This window comes from Anomalospiza imberbis, unplaced genomic scaffold (assembly GCF_031753505.1).
Source record: "Anomalospiza imberbis isolate Cuckoo-Finch-1a 21T00152 unplaced genomic scaffold, ASM3175350v1 scaffold_85, whole genome shotgun sequence".
Lineage (NCBI taxonomy): Eukaryota > Metazoa > Chordata > Aves > Passeriformes > Viduidae > Anomalospiza > Anomalospiza imberbis.
In genome coordinates this window covers 342,437-357,732 of record NW_027100469.1, presented here as the reverse complement: position 1 = coordinate 357,732, position 15,296 = coordinate 342,437, and the positions used below count along the sequence as shown (strand labels likewise).

The window sequence follows — 15,296 nt, the reverse complement described above, 5'->3', positions numbered from 1 at the left end:
CAAAACCCAAAAAAGTATGGTTTTATGCTGGTTAGGCTGGTATTGCTCCCTGTGTAGGCATTTTCTTTCAGAGCTTGATGTTACTTAGGCATCATTGCTCTTGTTTGGAAGTGGAGTAATTGTTCCAGATTACTGGAATTTTGCTCTGGAATAGTGTGTCTGCCCAGGAATCAGTAGAAGTAACAGACTAATTCCTATATGTGGCTATAACAGAACCAAGACACTGCCATGTGCCAGACCCTGAAAAGAGGTCTTTCTCTCAGTGTTCTCATTTCACAAAACTGGACAGAATGCTGGTGGTTTTGGAAGAACATGCAAAAGAAATCATCTCCATCCTACAGGGTGCGCAGTCCTCAAATGTATGTAGGACAAAGAGCAAACAAGAGTTTAGGGCAGGTAAAGGAATGCAGTCACAAGAACGTGAATGCCATAGGTAGAGGAAGATTAAATTTGGTGGTTTTCCTATTTCCTTTGATAACAAATGGATTTGCTGCTGAGGGGACTGAAGCTGAGTAATTGTCTGAACAAAAGCAAGGAGTTAGATATTTAGGTGGGATTTGAAGACAAAGGGTAGGAATTCAGTAAGGCAGAAAAGATGGTCTGGTCCAGTTAAAGCAATTATATAAAGCTGTTAGACTTGTGGTTTAGCTATTTGGAAGATCTGGATGAACAGGAAGGTGAGTGTCAAGGAGGGAATTGGTTGGTTCTTCAAAGGTTAAGGATTAAATAAAAGAGTAAAAATTGAGTATGTAAGAGCATGCTTGTGATCCATAAATTATAGAAGACTTAATGCATAGAAAATATTAATTGGAAAAGTATTGGGAAGGGACGAGGATTATTTGCCATTTCTGGAAAGCTTGAAGCTGTTCTTGTACCTGATAAACAAAGATTAGGGGTCTGAGCAGTTTAGAGATAGGACCTAGCTGGGAGCTTCCAGGTTATTCTATTTCCTTGTCTTCATTAGGCTGTTGAACTTCCCCAGAACAGTTCTGATTGGAGTGTTTACAATTGCTTGGCCTTACCCAGAAAAGCACCTTTTAATCTCAGCAACAGCTTCTAGACAGTTTGGTCTTTTTGTGAAGAATGCTGGCCTAATCTGCAGGTGTCCTGAAGCCAGAGCTACAAGATAAATCTGACTTTAAAAGTAAGAAAAAATGTGTATGTTTCTCTGGTGTGTCCCCCCATCTCAGCAGAGAACAAGAAAGGTTAGGTTTGTTTTCCTTCCTATGGCTAGAGTCATTCCACCTGGAACAGGTACAGATAGAGGGGTTGAGGAGGAGTGATAACAATTCCATGCAGTAAAACAAAGTCAGTTCTTCAGAAGCAGCTGTTTACTTCTAAGTCCTGCTTGTCTTGCTTGCTGCTTCTGCTATCAGAAGAGAGTTCTCATGGTCTGGGTCTTGTTTTGACATAATTCCCCAAGTGCATGCTTCACTGAAATGTGGTATCAGGTGAACTGGAGTAAAAGGCTGACTGGGAAAAGCAAGGCAGTGGAACAGACAAGGAGTGCCTTGCTTTGGCTAAAATCTGTGCCATGATCTTCATTCTGTTAATAGGAAATATTTGAAGAGATGTGTTTCCAAAGAAACAACAACATAGGAAGTCATGCACACATGCTTTGGGAGAGCATGAGCACAAATAAACCACCGCTGGTTCACCCCCAGAACTTACTTTCAGTAGGATGCTGACACACAGGTACTGGGGTGGGTGTTGTGACTGAAGAGATTCAGGGAAACCATGTACTAAGGGTATATGAAGAATCTGTTATTTTAAGTTTTTAAAACTCGTTATCTTCCCCAAAGTTCTCTCAACCACCATCAGAAAAGCAGAAGCCAGAAGCATTTCACCTCACTGCTTTGTGACTCCCTAGCTGTGTAATTCTATTGGCCATATGCAGATTTTTTCCTTGTTACTTTTATAATTGAATGATAAGTAAGCAAAGTAATGCTTGAATTTTTAAATAAAGTGGTTTTCTGTATAACTTTTCTCAAGCATTCTCAGAGCACTTTTCAAAGAAATTCCAGTTCTTGGAAAGTCATGTTTTCCTGGGGAACCAGGAGCTTGCCTTATTTCCTCTTCTGAAGTATTTGCAGGCATCATGTTGGCCCAGAGAAGGAATAGGCTCACAGCTTGTCTGGCAGCCAAGGTGTCAGTTGATTTTGACAGTGGATAAAAGGCGGAGTTTTATCCTTAAAGGAAAGAGTTACTAAAAGGTTTGTGGAGGAAAAAAAAAAAAAAAAAAAAAAAGGGGGAGGAATAGGGCTACAGAGTCCTGGCAGTTGTGGTGGAAACATAGTTTATATACTGAATCTTAAGATGAATGCCCTAGAATATTGAGGAAGAGATTAATGGCCGGGCTAGACCTCCTCTTCCTTGTGTATCACAACTGATCATGTTTGTCTCCCTTTTTGTTTAACTTTGATTGCTTGAAAAGTTAGAAGAATGAGAGAAGTTCTTGATAAGGGCAGCAGTATTTCTCAGTAGAGGACAGCTGTGTCTCCTCTGCTGGGCCATTGTGATCTTAAACATACTTGGAGGAATTAAGTGTGTAAGCAGGCCTTCATTCATTGTTATGGGTAAATGTTAATTAAACTCCAGGATATGTAATTAGAGGACGTTTCAGACTAGGGAGACTATCTAGCTCTTTTTGAGTGTATGCAACAACTGTAAAAAGGCACCTATGGACAGATGTACAACCAGAATGCAACTAATTAGTATCCCAGATTATGAGAAACTGTGTCAAAGCTTTCTGTCAGTTTACATGGATTTGATATGCTTTGGTATCTGCAGTCTTTTCCATTTAATCCTCATAGAAACTTGCTTTGTGATTTTGATTCTATGCACGCATCTACTTTTTTATTAAAGAGTTTGTTAGACAAAGGGCCCAAAACCATTAAGTGAACTGTGTAAACAAATTTCCAAACCCTTCTATATTTATTTGCAGCTGTCTAATGAAATAGCTGTGTCTATTCCAGTATCCTTTAAAAATTTTCCTCTGAAAATTTCCTATGAAAGTTGCCTTCTCATAGCCCACAGTGACTTCCAGGTAGTCAGTGTTGATGAATACCTAAGTCTTACAGATGTTTATTACTTTATACGTCATTATTTTCAAGAAGACTCCTCAGATTAATTGTGCAACTGTTAAGGAAAGTCACGACTTAAGAGAAATTACAAGTGCCTCATGTTATTTTTATGCATGTCCAGGTATTTTGCAGTCTGGGTGGGTGAGGATAGGAGTGAGTGTAGGAGAGGGAAGAGGAAGAAGGTCCCTGCAGTTTGGGCCCAGAATAAAATTGCCAGGTTACTATCTGTGGAGTTTATAAATTACTATAGTTCTTGGTGTGATAATTCAACTGTTCAGCTGGACACTGTTCTGTAATCCATAATCTCTGAAAACATTACTTCAGAAGTGAAATAACACTTCTTTGCATGGCAGATGATGTGAACAAGTGCTTGTTTTGTATAAGACTGGGCTACTAGAGCCTAAAGTGATGACTTTCTGCTTATTTTACAGATTTGCTTACAATCAAATACATGGCCATGGGGGATATGAAGACCCCAGATTTTGATGACCTTCTTGCAGCCTTTGACATACCAGACATGGTAGATCCCAAAGCAGCTATTGAATCTGGACATGATGACCACGAAAGCCACATAAAACAAAATGCTCACGCAGATGAAGACTCCCATGTCCCATCATCATCTGATGTTGGGGTGAGCGTCATTGTGAAAAACGTGCGTACTATTGATTCTTCCGAAGGTCTAGATAAGGATGGCCACCATTCCACAGGCAATAGCTTGCACAATGGCTTTCTAACATCAGCAGCTCTTGAGAGTTACACTAAAGATGAAGGGAAATCACTTAAAGATGATGGGTCAGCTTCTGAAACTACACTGAAGGATTCAGCTTTTAACCAGTTCAGCCCAATATCAAGTGCAGAAGAATTTGATGATGATGAGAGAATTGAGGTGGATGACCCCCCGGATAAAGAGGAGATACGTGCAAATTTCAGAGCAAATGTCTTGGCAGGATCTCTGTCGCAGCAGGAATATGACAAACTAAAGGCACTTGGAGGGGAGAACTTAATTAAATCTGGAATCACTGTTTCAAGTAGTATAGATAAAAATAAAGCTGGTAAACGAGAGACAGAGACAAGCTCCGTGAATTTAGGTGTCTATGAGCCTTTTAAAACTCGAAAAACAGAGGACAAGTTACTAAAAGACAATTCTGAGAAGCTTCTTGAAAACAGGGTACTTGATGGAAAACTGAGTACTGAAAAATGTGACACAAATCTTGCCAGCATTTCCCAGTCCAAAGCGAAGTCATCAGCAAAGCTTTCGTCCTGCATTGCTGCAATCGCAGCACTGAGTGCTAAAAAGGCAGCTACAGATAGCAGTAAGGATTTACAGTCTAATTCAGGAGAGTCTTCTCCATTACCAAAAGACACGAGTGAAAGTCCCCGGGCTATTGAAAAATCTCCGGAGTCTCAGAGTCTCATTGATGGTGCTAAGAAGCCATCTGTCAAACCGCCCGATAGTCCCAGAAGTGTCTCAAGTGAGAATAGTAGCAAAGGGTCTCCATCTTCTCCCGCAGGGTCAACACCAGCAATTCCTAAGGTTCGCATAAAAACCATCAAGACTTCTTCTGGGGAGATCAAGAGAACTGTTACTAGAGTGTTGCCAGAAGTTGATTTGGACTCTGGTAAAAAGCCGGAGCAGAGTGCTTCCCTGGTAACCTCCATGACATCTCTCCTGTCCTCACCGACTTCCGCTGCCGTTCTCTCCTCTCCTCCCAGAGCTCCTCTGCAGTCCTCTGTTGTCACCAATGCAGTTGGATCTGCTGAACTTGCCCCCAAACAGGTGACTATCAAACCCGTGGCTACTGCCTTCCTGCCCGTTTCGGCAGTGAAAACTGCAGGTTCTCAAGTGATCAATCTGAAGTTGGCTAACAACACCACAGTGAAAGCCACTGTCATCTCTGCTGCGTCCGTACAGAGCGCCAGCAGCGCCATTATCAAAGCTGCCAACGCCATCCAGCAGCAGACGGTTGTGGTGCCAGCATCAAGCCTTGCCAGTGCCAAACTTGTGCCAAAGACAGTCCATCTTGCCAACCTTAACCTTTTGCCTCAGGGTGCTCAAACCACCTCTGAACTGCGCCAAGTGCTAACAAAACCCCAGCAGCAAATCAAGCAGGCAATAATTTCTGCAGCCGCCTCCCAGCCTTCGAAAAAAGTGTCTCGAGTGCAGGTGGTGTCATCTCTACAGAGCTCTGTAGTGGAAGCATTCAATAAGGTGCTGAGCAGTGTCAATCCCGTACCGGTTTACATCCCAAACCTTAGCCCCCCTGCTAATGCCGGAATCACGCTACCAACACGAGGTTACAAGTGTTTGGAGTGTGGCGACTCGTTTGCTCTCGAGAAGAGCCTGACCCAGCATTATGACAGGAGGAGTGTGCGAATTGAAGTGACTTGTAATCATTGTACAAAGAATTTAGTTTTCTACAATAAATGTAGTCTCCTGTCCCACGCCCGTGGGCACAAGGAGAAAGGCGTCGTGATGCAGTGTTCTCACCTGATCCTAAAACCAGTCCCAGCAGATCAAATGATAGCATCTCCTTCCAGCAATACTGCTGCAGCCATGCTCCAGAGCGCAGGGGGAGCTGGCACGCACTCCGTAACAAAGATCCAGACTGGCTTAACTGGGACAGTGATCTCGGCCCCTGCGAGCTCTCCTGTCATTCCAGCTATGCCGCTAGACGAAGATCCATCAAAACTCTGTAGACATAGTCTAAAGTGTTTGGAGTGCAATGAAGTTTTCCAAGATGAGACATCTCTTGCAACTCATTTCCAGCAGGCCGCAGACACAAGTGGACAAGTAGAGTATCCTATGTTTACATTCCAATGTTTCATCTATAAGCCTAGGAGACTTTGGATATGTTTTTACTTTCATTTAGCTGTTAATTATCTGAACCTCTGTGATTAAAATGATAAATGAAAACCACAGAAAGTCTTGCAAGCACTTACATAGTGAATGTCAACACTTTTTAAATAAGACTTAGAATCTTTTTAGGCCCTGAAGTCTGAAATTGATACTGTATATTTTTGCTAAAGTTTAGCATTAGCTTTCTCACAGCTGAACATGATAATACAGAAAATAATCGTGGGTATTACTAATAATATGTTAATGTTTCTTTCTGTGCTTTGGAATTTGACTAGCCTGTGGAATCCACTTAATTGGCACCCTCATTAACAGCCTGTCTATTCAACCTGAATGATAGCTTTAAGTGATTCATTCTAGATTGGTCTTCAGGTTTTAGAGTTTTCACCAAGTGCCCTAAGTGAGCGAGGCATTCCCCTCACGTGCAGGGAGGGACCCAGGCAGTGACAAATGGCACACTGCCTACTGACAGGAATGCTGCTGTTTGCCTCAGCTCTTCCTCAGAAAGTGCAAAGTGCTGTTCTCACTTGCACGTCTTCCTTTCTATGTGATCATTGCTTTAGTTGGTTGGGTTTCTTTTCCACTTACAAATGCTAACGAGTTCAACATAAAAACCATTTAAAAATTATTTACTAATGTATGTGGGCTGACCTGAAAGAAATACGTCATTCAATAAAACTTAATATTAATCAGTGTGCGATGTATTTTATAATCCTGGCAGAGTGAAGGTGGTTAATTAAATTATATGGTTGGATCTCTGTTGGGGTGTGCCAATTAAAAGGGATTCTGGTGTGTTTCAAAGCATTCAGGTGAGCTCCATGCTCCAGCTTCTTGCTGCGGGGTAAGCTGAAAACCTGCAAGCATGCTCAAGACAGGAATGTCCCAGGAGTCTTCCTGGGAATCACACAACAGTGGACAGGCTAAAGGTTTTTAAGTCCTGCAGTTAGGAAAGAAATGCACTCATCCTAGGAGCACAGGCAGGTTCCTGTCGGGATATATTTGCTACAGGTAGGACCTGATCTGTACCACGAAGCAGCTCCACTGCACCTACCACTACAGGTAGTAATGCAAAGAGATTTGCACGTGGAAATAACCTCGATTATGTGGCTCTGCCTTAGCTCCTCCCTTTAACTGGCTAGCAGAGTTAGACTGAAATTACCTGGATTCCAAGTGGAATGCCATGCAAGGGAATTTCTGTTTGTAAGATACTACAAGTGTGCATACCTAAGGGAGCCTCCTTCAGCAGAACATGTCCATCCATAGATGTTGCTGCAGTTCTGAACAGGATCTAATGGCTGACCATTGGAGTATATTCTGCACCAGCTCGGCCTACTTAATACTTAGGGTGTTTAGCTAACTGATTTGCTGATGTTTATCAGTTGTAGATAGATTTTTTTTTCCCATAATAAGCCCATTAGGTAACATTCCATCTAAGATCCAGTACACCTTGCAAAAACCAGGTGGTTTTGGTACTGGAAAAGCAAGCAACTAAGAAGGTGACAAGACAAAGCAATTGGATGAGGGACAGAGAATAGTTTGGGAGAATGAGGCTAAAATAGAAATTGAAAAAGAAAGAACAAAGATAAAGTGATGTTCTCACTTTCAGGGTATGAGGATTTTAGTCTTTATGGCCAAGTAAACTAAACCTTTTGCCCTTCCCTTTCTCCCTCTGTCTGGTGCTTTTGCCCTGTTGCTGCTGAGTTTGCTCTCTGTACAAGTCCTTTAGATACTGTTTATCCTGGTAATTTACTAAAGGAAAGCAATTGTGATGTTCACAGAATGTCAAAATGCAGCTGCAGGGAGGTGGAGAGAGAAGTATGGGTTCCCAGGTACTGCTATTCAAGGAGGGAAGCTGCTGGAGCTGCAGGAGCAGCTGGCATTGCCTGCTGCCTGTCAGGGTGTTTGTGTCTCCTCATGGAAACCTGCTCTGCTGAGCTGCAGGTTTAAAAAAACGGTGCAAAGCACTGGAGGAAAAGAAGCTATTACCATGTTCCTCTGTTTGAAAAGAACACTTAATAAATGTAGTTTTAAATGTTCTTTGTTGAAATATCCTTTTAAATCTTAATTAGCCATTTTTGTAGTCCTTTTCATATGTCAAGCAGCCACTCTTTTATGTTGAGTTTGGTTGCATCCTGTAAGGGTAGTGTTTCCTGGAGAAAGGCTCTGTATAGGCATTTATTACTAAGTATGTTGCTGCTTTTCATTAGATGTTACCTCTTGAGAAGCTTGGATGAGAAATACTCTGACTTGTTTTCCTTCTTAGTGCTTGGCACTGTCTTTTTGCTGTAAAACTGCCATTATTGTGGGGGGAAGAAGACAGGGAAGTTAGATGAGATTGATGTTTTTTCTTTGGAAGGAAGGAAGAAAGAATAAAAATAAACACTTAGATTTTGCAAACAAGTAATAGGAAAAAAGGTCATTTGCAGCTTACTATTCTTTCTAGTGTCCCATCTAATTGCTCCTGAAATGGAAAATATATAGTTTTGTGTTTCCAATGAGTAAGTAGCTGCTTGTATACTCCTGTTATGAAGGTAGAATGTTTTGTTTAAAATAAGCAATGGTAGAACAATCTTATCAATGAAAATACATTCACTATAAAGTTGTTACCTTTCTGTAATGTTTTATTGCCATTAATATTCCTGTTAAAGGAATATTAACCTAAAGGAATATTCCTGCTAAAGGAGTATTAACCCTGACTCACTGACAGGTTTTCTGGCTGAATAAAACCCTCATCTACGTGCTGGGGGGGAAAAGGTAGCAAATCTGAGCTAATGAATGTTAGTATTTCTCTTAGTTATAGATAGGAGTATATAGCTCCCATGGAAACTACTTAGCTTATTTCCCTTCATACTCAGCGTATGTGTGTATCTTTATTTTCCACCTCCACCATTTTTCCTTCTAACCCTTTTTTTTTTCTGAAACTTTGACTTTAAATGCAGGCAGGTGATGATTTTCACAAACTGTGTTTTATTTTGGTGTGGGTTGGAATGAGAGAACTGGAAGTTAATGCCACCTTAAGCCCAAAATAAAATGGTAAGCAAACGTGCTGAATGTCAGAATTTCACAGTAGATGCTTCTTGTTCTACTGTAATCAGTTACAATTAAACATTTTCTGTACTCATTGAAATAGCAGAGCAGGGGCCTTAACTGAGAGTATTATTGGCATGTTGGGTTAGCAAACAAGTCTGGCAGCTTGCTGCAAAATCAGGAAGATCTCTGAGCTGGGGCTGGAATGTTGTGTGGCTCTTCTGTGGTATCGCATCCCAGTTTCCTTCAGAAGTCCTGCAAGCCAAAGGCTTTGGAAGGACTGTGAAACCTCCACATGTTTCTGTTACTGGAATAAGAAGTTCTGGTTTGCTGTTTTCTTATGTAATCAAATAATGCTCCAGATTCTCCAGTATTGTATTACAGCACGTTAATACATGAATAGCCAAAGAGAGATTTGGGGAATGGTACTGAGCCCAGTAAATGTGGCACTTACTGCTGGTCAGAGGTTATTGCCTTTATCTGAACTTAAGACAAAGTTAACACCCCAAAACAATTCTGGTCAGCCTGAGGCTGTGAGTCCCCCACTTTTGGGCACTCTTTGGTCAATTAAGGCCAAGTATTTGGCATTTCAAAGTAGATATTTCTGTGTGTCTCAATATAGCCTTGCTGCGTCCCAAAGGCTCTAAGCAGGTGCCAGTTTGAAATCCCTGTAGACAGCTGAACTCAGGCAGAGGCTTGCAGGAGAGCAGTACATCTACCCATGCTGAACGCTACTGTAGTGGGCTGGCAGGAATGCCAGTGGAATCTGCATTGCAGTGATGGCATGTTTTCTTTGCTTAACATGCTGTATATTTAATGGTTTGCATTTTGCCATCTTGCTGCGTCAGGACATTGGAAAACTCTGTTTGTATGGAGACTGTGCTCAAACACGCCAGGCCACAGTGCTCCCAGAGTGTTTATTTCAGGATTTCTTCATGCGTATGTTATTAAACAATTTATAATGCAGATCTGGAGATCTTTTTTTGGTCAATATTCTCACAGAGTTTACATCACTACATATGCCAGACTCTTAGAACATTCCTTAAAATGTGCAAATACGTGTTCAAAAACATACTGATGTCATGAAGGAGTCTTGGGTTTGATTTTAAATCTTTGCAAGTCACTGGTGAGGTTCACAAGCCCCAAGCCATAAGAGACAGTAGCAATAATTTGATTCTGGAGTTGTTTGTAGGCCCCTTGCACTATTAAGGTAATCTGGGAAGGCACCCGAGTAATATTTCTGTAAAGCATGTGTATCTCCCGTGGTCAGTGGTGTAGGAAGGAGCTTTGTAGCCCAGAATGCCAGTCAGTCAGTCTGGCTACCAGCACTTGCCAGCTCTGTCAGCAGGGCTTGTGTTTGTACTTGCCTACTGCATTGGGTCCCATCCCAGTTATGAAATTTAACCTTTATTTGCTGTATTGCAGTGTTTGACACAAGACGTTATGTAGAGCTGAACCAAACCTTTTGTCTCATCTATTCTGGTTTATCATTTAGAAGACATGCAATATCTGCCAGATGCTGCTTCCTAACCAGTGCAGTTTTGCATCACACCAGAGAATTCATCAGCATAAATCTCCATACACGTGTCCTGAATGTGGAGCAATCTGCAGATCTGTCCACTTCCAGACCCATGTCACTAAGAACTGCCTGCATTATACCCGAAGAGTTGGTTTTCGGTCAGTATAATGATTCCTTTTGCTGTCAATTTATGTATAATTCATGGTTTTTAAAGTGGTTTTCCATTTTCATAAGCACTGTTTGGACAATACCAGCTTCATGGGTTTAAGATTGTCATGGCAATAGTACTATTAGTACTGAAATTTTGGAATAAATACATTAGGATTCTGCTTTGTTTTGGGCATCCACTTTTGTATATGATTAAATCAGAATATTATCTGGTGTAACACATATTCAGGACTTCACAGTTTATAAAGTCTAGAGAATTCAGATGCATTATCTTAATTGCAGGTTTTCAAAACCTTCTTGAGTTTTTTCAAAACATTGAATTTTAGATTGTTCTTTCTGGTAGAACAGTCGTTGTCAGTACTTCCAGAATGTTGATATGTTGATGGGTATACTGCACCTGTCTGGTTTTTCTCTTTTCTGTGGCAAGTCAAGATTCCTTGACTTTATCACTTTACATCACTTGGAAATTGCCTTTCTCAAACAATCTTGTCTTTTGGTTCTCCTTTGTTACTCTTCAGTTTCCCTTTGACTTTTACATTTCCATGTAATGGCAACTCACTGAGAAAATGGGGAGCAAAGGCATTTCATAGAAATGTTTAGTTTTGAAAGATTGAAAAAATGCTTTCTGTTAGCATTTTCCGTGCACTTGAATGGCAGGCAGCACAGCAAGAGATCAGAAGAGCCACCTGTACCTCGAGCTTTGCTTAGCACTCCAAAAACACGTACCCTTCACCCTGTCTGCCTGGAAAAAGGCCATTCTAAATCTTACAGTGGGTAGCTACTTCCACCCTTAAGGTGCCACAGTTAATTTTCCAGGATGGCTGTGCAATTGTCCCCTAAGGGAAGAAAGCATTTTTACTGCATCAAGCCTCTGCTTTCAGCCTGAATTCATGGCCTGACATTAACTCCAAGCTCTTTTCATTTCTTTGGGTTCTTTTCTTTTACCATTTTCTCTCAAGCAATAGCCTGTCTAGTCCTACATTTCCTCCACCTGCTTCCTGCACTCCACTGCTCTTCCCTCTAATGTATGTCTCTTGGGTTTGTACACAGAATCACCTCCAGGGACTCCTGGCCTGCCCCAGTAACACCAGCAGAATCCCCTTCACTGGGAATCTAAGTCACTTAACTTTTCAATATGTCTCATAAACATCTCATGTCACATCGAGTCAGAATTTCTTGATCTGGTGAGACTAAACCAAAGTCACCCAGGCAAGCAAAAGCAGGCTCTGGGAATGTTACTGTCTCCCTCCTTAGCCTCCTCAGCCTCTCCTTAGAACTTTTGCCTAAGGAGTAGCATACCCTGTCCTGCCTCTCCAAAGGGCCTCTGCCAAGAAGTTCTCTTTGACTCCAGTGATTTAGGCTAGTTGTCTGCACTGAATCAGCTGAAAACTTCAGCCTGAAGTTTCACTGCATCCTGCCAAGGTGAAAGCAAGCAGCTGTTAGAACAGTCCCCAAGAGGAACGGTTGGTCCTTAGGAACTGTGTAATATACAATGGTGGATGCTGAGGATCAGTTGTTATGTGGCATCACTAGAGAATAAAGTCAAGCCGTGGCACGGGCAGGTGAAAATGCCACCCCGCTCTCCGGAGGGACACCTCAGGAGTAGATGTGTTACTGAGTGCATCACGCTGTGTACGGCTGTGAAGAAGTGCTCAGCTCTGTATGAGCACAGAAGCTCTCAACAGAGCCAAAAAAGATCAGAATAATCTGCTTTAGACAATGCATTGGTAAGCAGAGACTAGATGGGTATAAACTCAATGAATGGCATTAACAGTATAAATTAAATGCCCAGAAAAAGAAAGGTTGACATTTCATAAAATTCAAGGGTGATAAATTTTAAAAGTCAAATGGGATCCTTGAATTCAATGTAGAACTGTATTTCCTGCTTTATTGCTATCATCAGGGCAGTAAAACTACTGAAAAATTAAATTGACATTTATGTGACAACAATCATACGGCCATGATAGATGCTAAAATTAAAATTTTGGAAGGGTGGAGGCCTTCTACTTTTGAAGAGTTTGTAGAAGTCTTACTGCAAAATACTGATCAATAAGAAATTGTCTCATTTGACAGGTAATTGCTGACTGCACTATGTTCTTGAACTGATTTGGGAGCATTTGCTGCTGGAGATGTAGGGCATTAAAGGGGATCATTGTGTATAAAAATTATTATGTTCTAATATTAATTGAATTTTTTAATCATTTCATTTTAGAATAGATGCAGAAAGGTCACAAATTTTCGACACAGCAGAAGTATGTTTTTGAAAAATATTTTCTGAATTCCAATATGATATATTGATCTGATAGTAGGGATTTGGTTTCATTTTCCTGAGTTTCAATCCAAGTGCTGATTTGATTACATGTACAGAAAATCATTACCAGTATATCTTCATTAAATCTAAACAAGGGAAATGGTGAAAATATTTTCCTTACTGGTTTTCCATTTGGTGGTTGTTTCTAAATTGCTGTGGTGTACTTTAAACAATGCCCTGCATGTGATAAAAATGTGTTCTGGAAAATCTCTTTCCAAATTTGCAGAGGATTTAAGCATTTTTTTCTGCAATCAGTAGAGTATTTGTCTATCCACCCTTCTCTCTGTTTTATTGTAATAACATAAAAACATGTTCTGACCTTTTATCTCTTAGATTTTCAAATGACAATGTGTGAAATTTCTTTCCCCTTACTTTGTGATCCACAAATCACTGGTTATGTTGATTCTTCCGGGGTTGTTTAAGTTCACAGAGTAATGTAGTTTTATCCAGTTGCTATCCGTGTGTGTTTCTCTCTTCCCTTTGCTTGAAAATCCATGTTGATTATGTCCAGCACTGCTCAGGGCAGGCTGCACTGACTCTCCTCCGCTCTCTCCGCAGCTGCGTGCACTGCAATGTTGTGTACTCTGACGTGGCGGCACTCAAGTCTCATATTCAAGGTTGTCACTGTGAAGTCTTTTACAAGTGTCCTATCTGTCCCATGGCATTTAAATCTGCTCCCAGCACACATTCCCATGCCTACACGCAACACCCGGGTATCAAGATAGGCGAACCAAAGTAAGCAAAATTCATCTTCTACTGCACTTGTCTGCATTTGAATGACCCGTGACATTGCATTCTGTCCTGTGCTTGCAGGATACCTCTTACAGCCACCAGTTTGTCAGCCTGCTGGTAATGTGGAATTTGTGTAGTGCTTTCATGACTTTTCAGCTGGTAGTTCATTGGGCAAAGGTGATATTTCTGTGAATACACTAGCAGGTCTTCAAGCACTGCATGCTACAAGAGAGTGATTGCAAAACGTAATTACACAAATTATTTGGACAGGTGGCCAGAGTGTTGCTCATTCTAATGTTTTAATCTGCTTAGCTCATCTGCATTTTTACTGTGATTTAAAATAATGTGATTCCAAAAAGAGCTGCTATACTAATCAGTGCTTATGTGGTGATTTTCTTAACGTGGTTGAAAAGCTGAGAAAAAGCGATTTTATCTATTTATATAAGCTTTTTTTTCCAATAGGTAATCTCTTTCTGGCTTGAAGCAGAAGTGGTTTTGTTCTGTAGCTAGGAAAGTTCCCATAAAGGTGGTAGTTTGCTGAAGGTGGTGACACATGGTACAAGTAGGACTCGTCTTCATGGTCTTTTTTTAAAGCTGTTGGACACTGGGGGGCTCTGCTGAAGGCAGCAAGTGCTGCTGTGTGTGCAGACTCCTCCAGCCCTCGGGTGTGAGCCTCTCTGAGCACCTCTTCTCCTCCATCTGCCTCTTCCTCACTGCTAGAGTGCACTGTTGAGAGCAAACAGGGATTGAGCTCTGTGTTTTCTCCAGGGCATGCGCAGAACACCAGCATGGCAACAACTTGCAAGCTCAAGAACATAGAAGGTGTTATGTGATGTAATAACCAGTGTTCTTAAGAGTTCAGTTTCTCACTGTTTCTTGTAACATATTAACAGGAGATATTTTTCTTTCTTTGCACTTCCATCAAAGCAAAATGGCAACAAACTTGCCATGTCTGATACGAAATGAAAGTAATTTCTTCCTCGTGGGAAATGATACATGGTTTTAATTCAGCATGGTATCATCTGTCAGGGGCTGTGAGATACCAGCATTTAAAACATTTTTCAGGTTCCCATAGATTTCTCATTAGACGAATCTAAAAGATTAAGATCACTGTTTCTGTAAGATGCTACACATATGAAAAGTGAACTGTCCTTGGATCTGCCAAATTGTTTCTGATCACGTTCAGGAATTAAGTATTTTGCATTAGGTTTTTTTTATCACATAGATGCACTTATAATTGTATTCCTTTACAAGTTTACTTTGATTGTAAAAAATGAAATGAAATTTTATTTACTACTGTAATAAGTCACAGAATCCATAGTTGAGCACTCCTCTTAAGAAGTGGTGTTTCCTTTAAATTTGCCAGTTTTAGTGACAGTGCTGCCTTAAATGCATGCAGAGTGACTGGTAGGACTTTTCCAGCCCTTGCAGTGTTCATAGTTCCTGGCTTGCCTAGTTCTGAGCGAGCCGACAGGTTATATTTGAGGCAATACATTCACATTTGGGTTATGTGTGCTGCATCATGGGGCACCCAGGCTGTGTAACTGGCACCCATTGCAAGCCTGCCAGCCTCATTCCTGACCCCAGGAGTGTGGCACAGTC

At 41.1% G+C, this 15,296-nt stretch overlaps 1 protein-coding gene across 13 annotated transcripts in view; it reads left to right on the top strand.

Moving 5' to 3' along the window:
- Positions 1–15,296, top strand: part of ZNF532 (zinc finger protein 532) — a 32,732-nt gene that overhangs the window by 6,035 nt on the left and 11,401 nt on the right. For 10 of the 13 annotated variants that reach the window (XM_068179303.1, XM_068179304.1, XM_068179305.1 and 7 more), the window contains 3 exons: positions 3,515–5,874; positions 10,460–10,641; positions 13,521–13,697. In XM_068179303.1, the coding sequence (XP_068035404.1) occupies positions 3,535–5,874; positions 10,460–10,641; positions 13,521–13,697 (2,699 nt within the window). In that variant the 5' untranslated portion in view covers positions 3,515–3,534. Of the gene's footprint in view, positions 1–2,093; positions 2,214–3,514; positions 5,875–10,459; positions 10,642–13,520; positions 13,698–15,296 lie in introns of all 13 variants that reach the window. The other 3 variants (XM_068179312.1, XM_068179313.1, XM_068179314.1) reach the window with 1 other exon arrangement.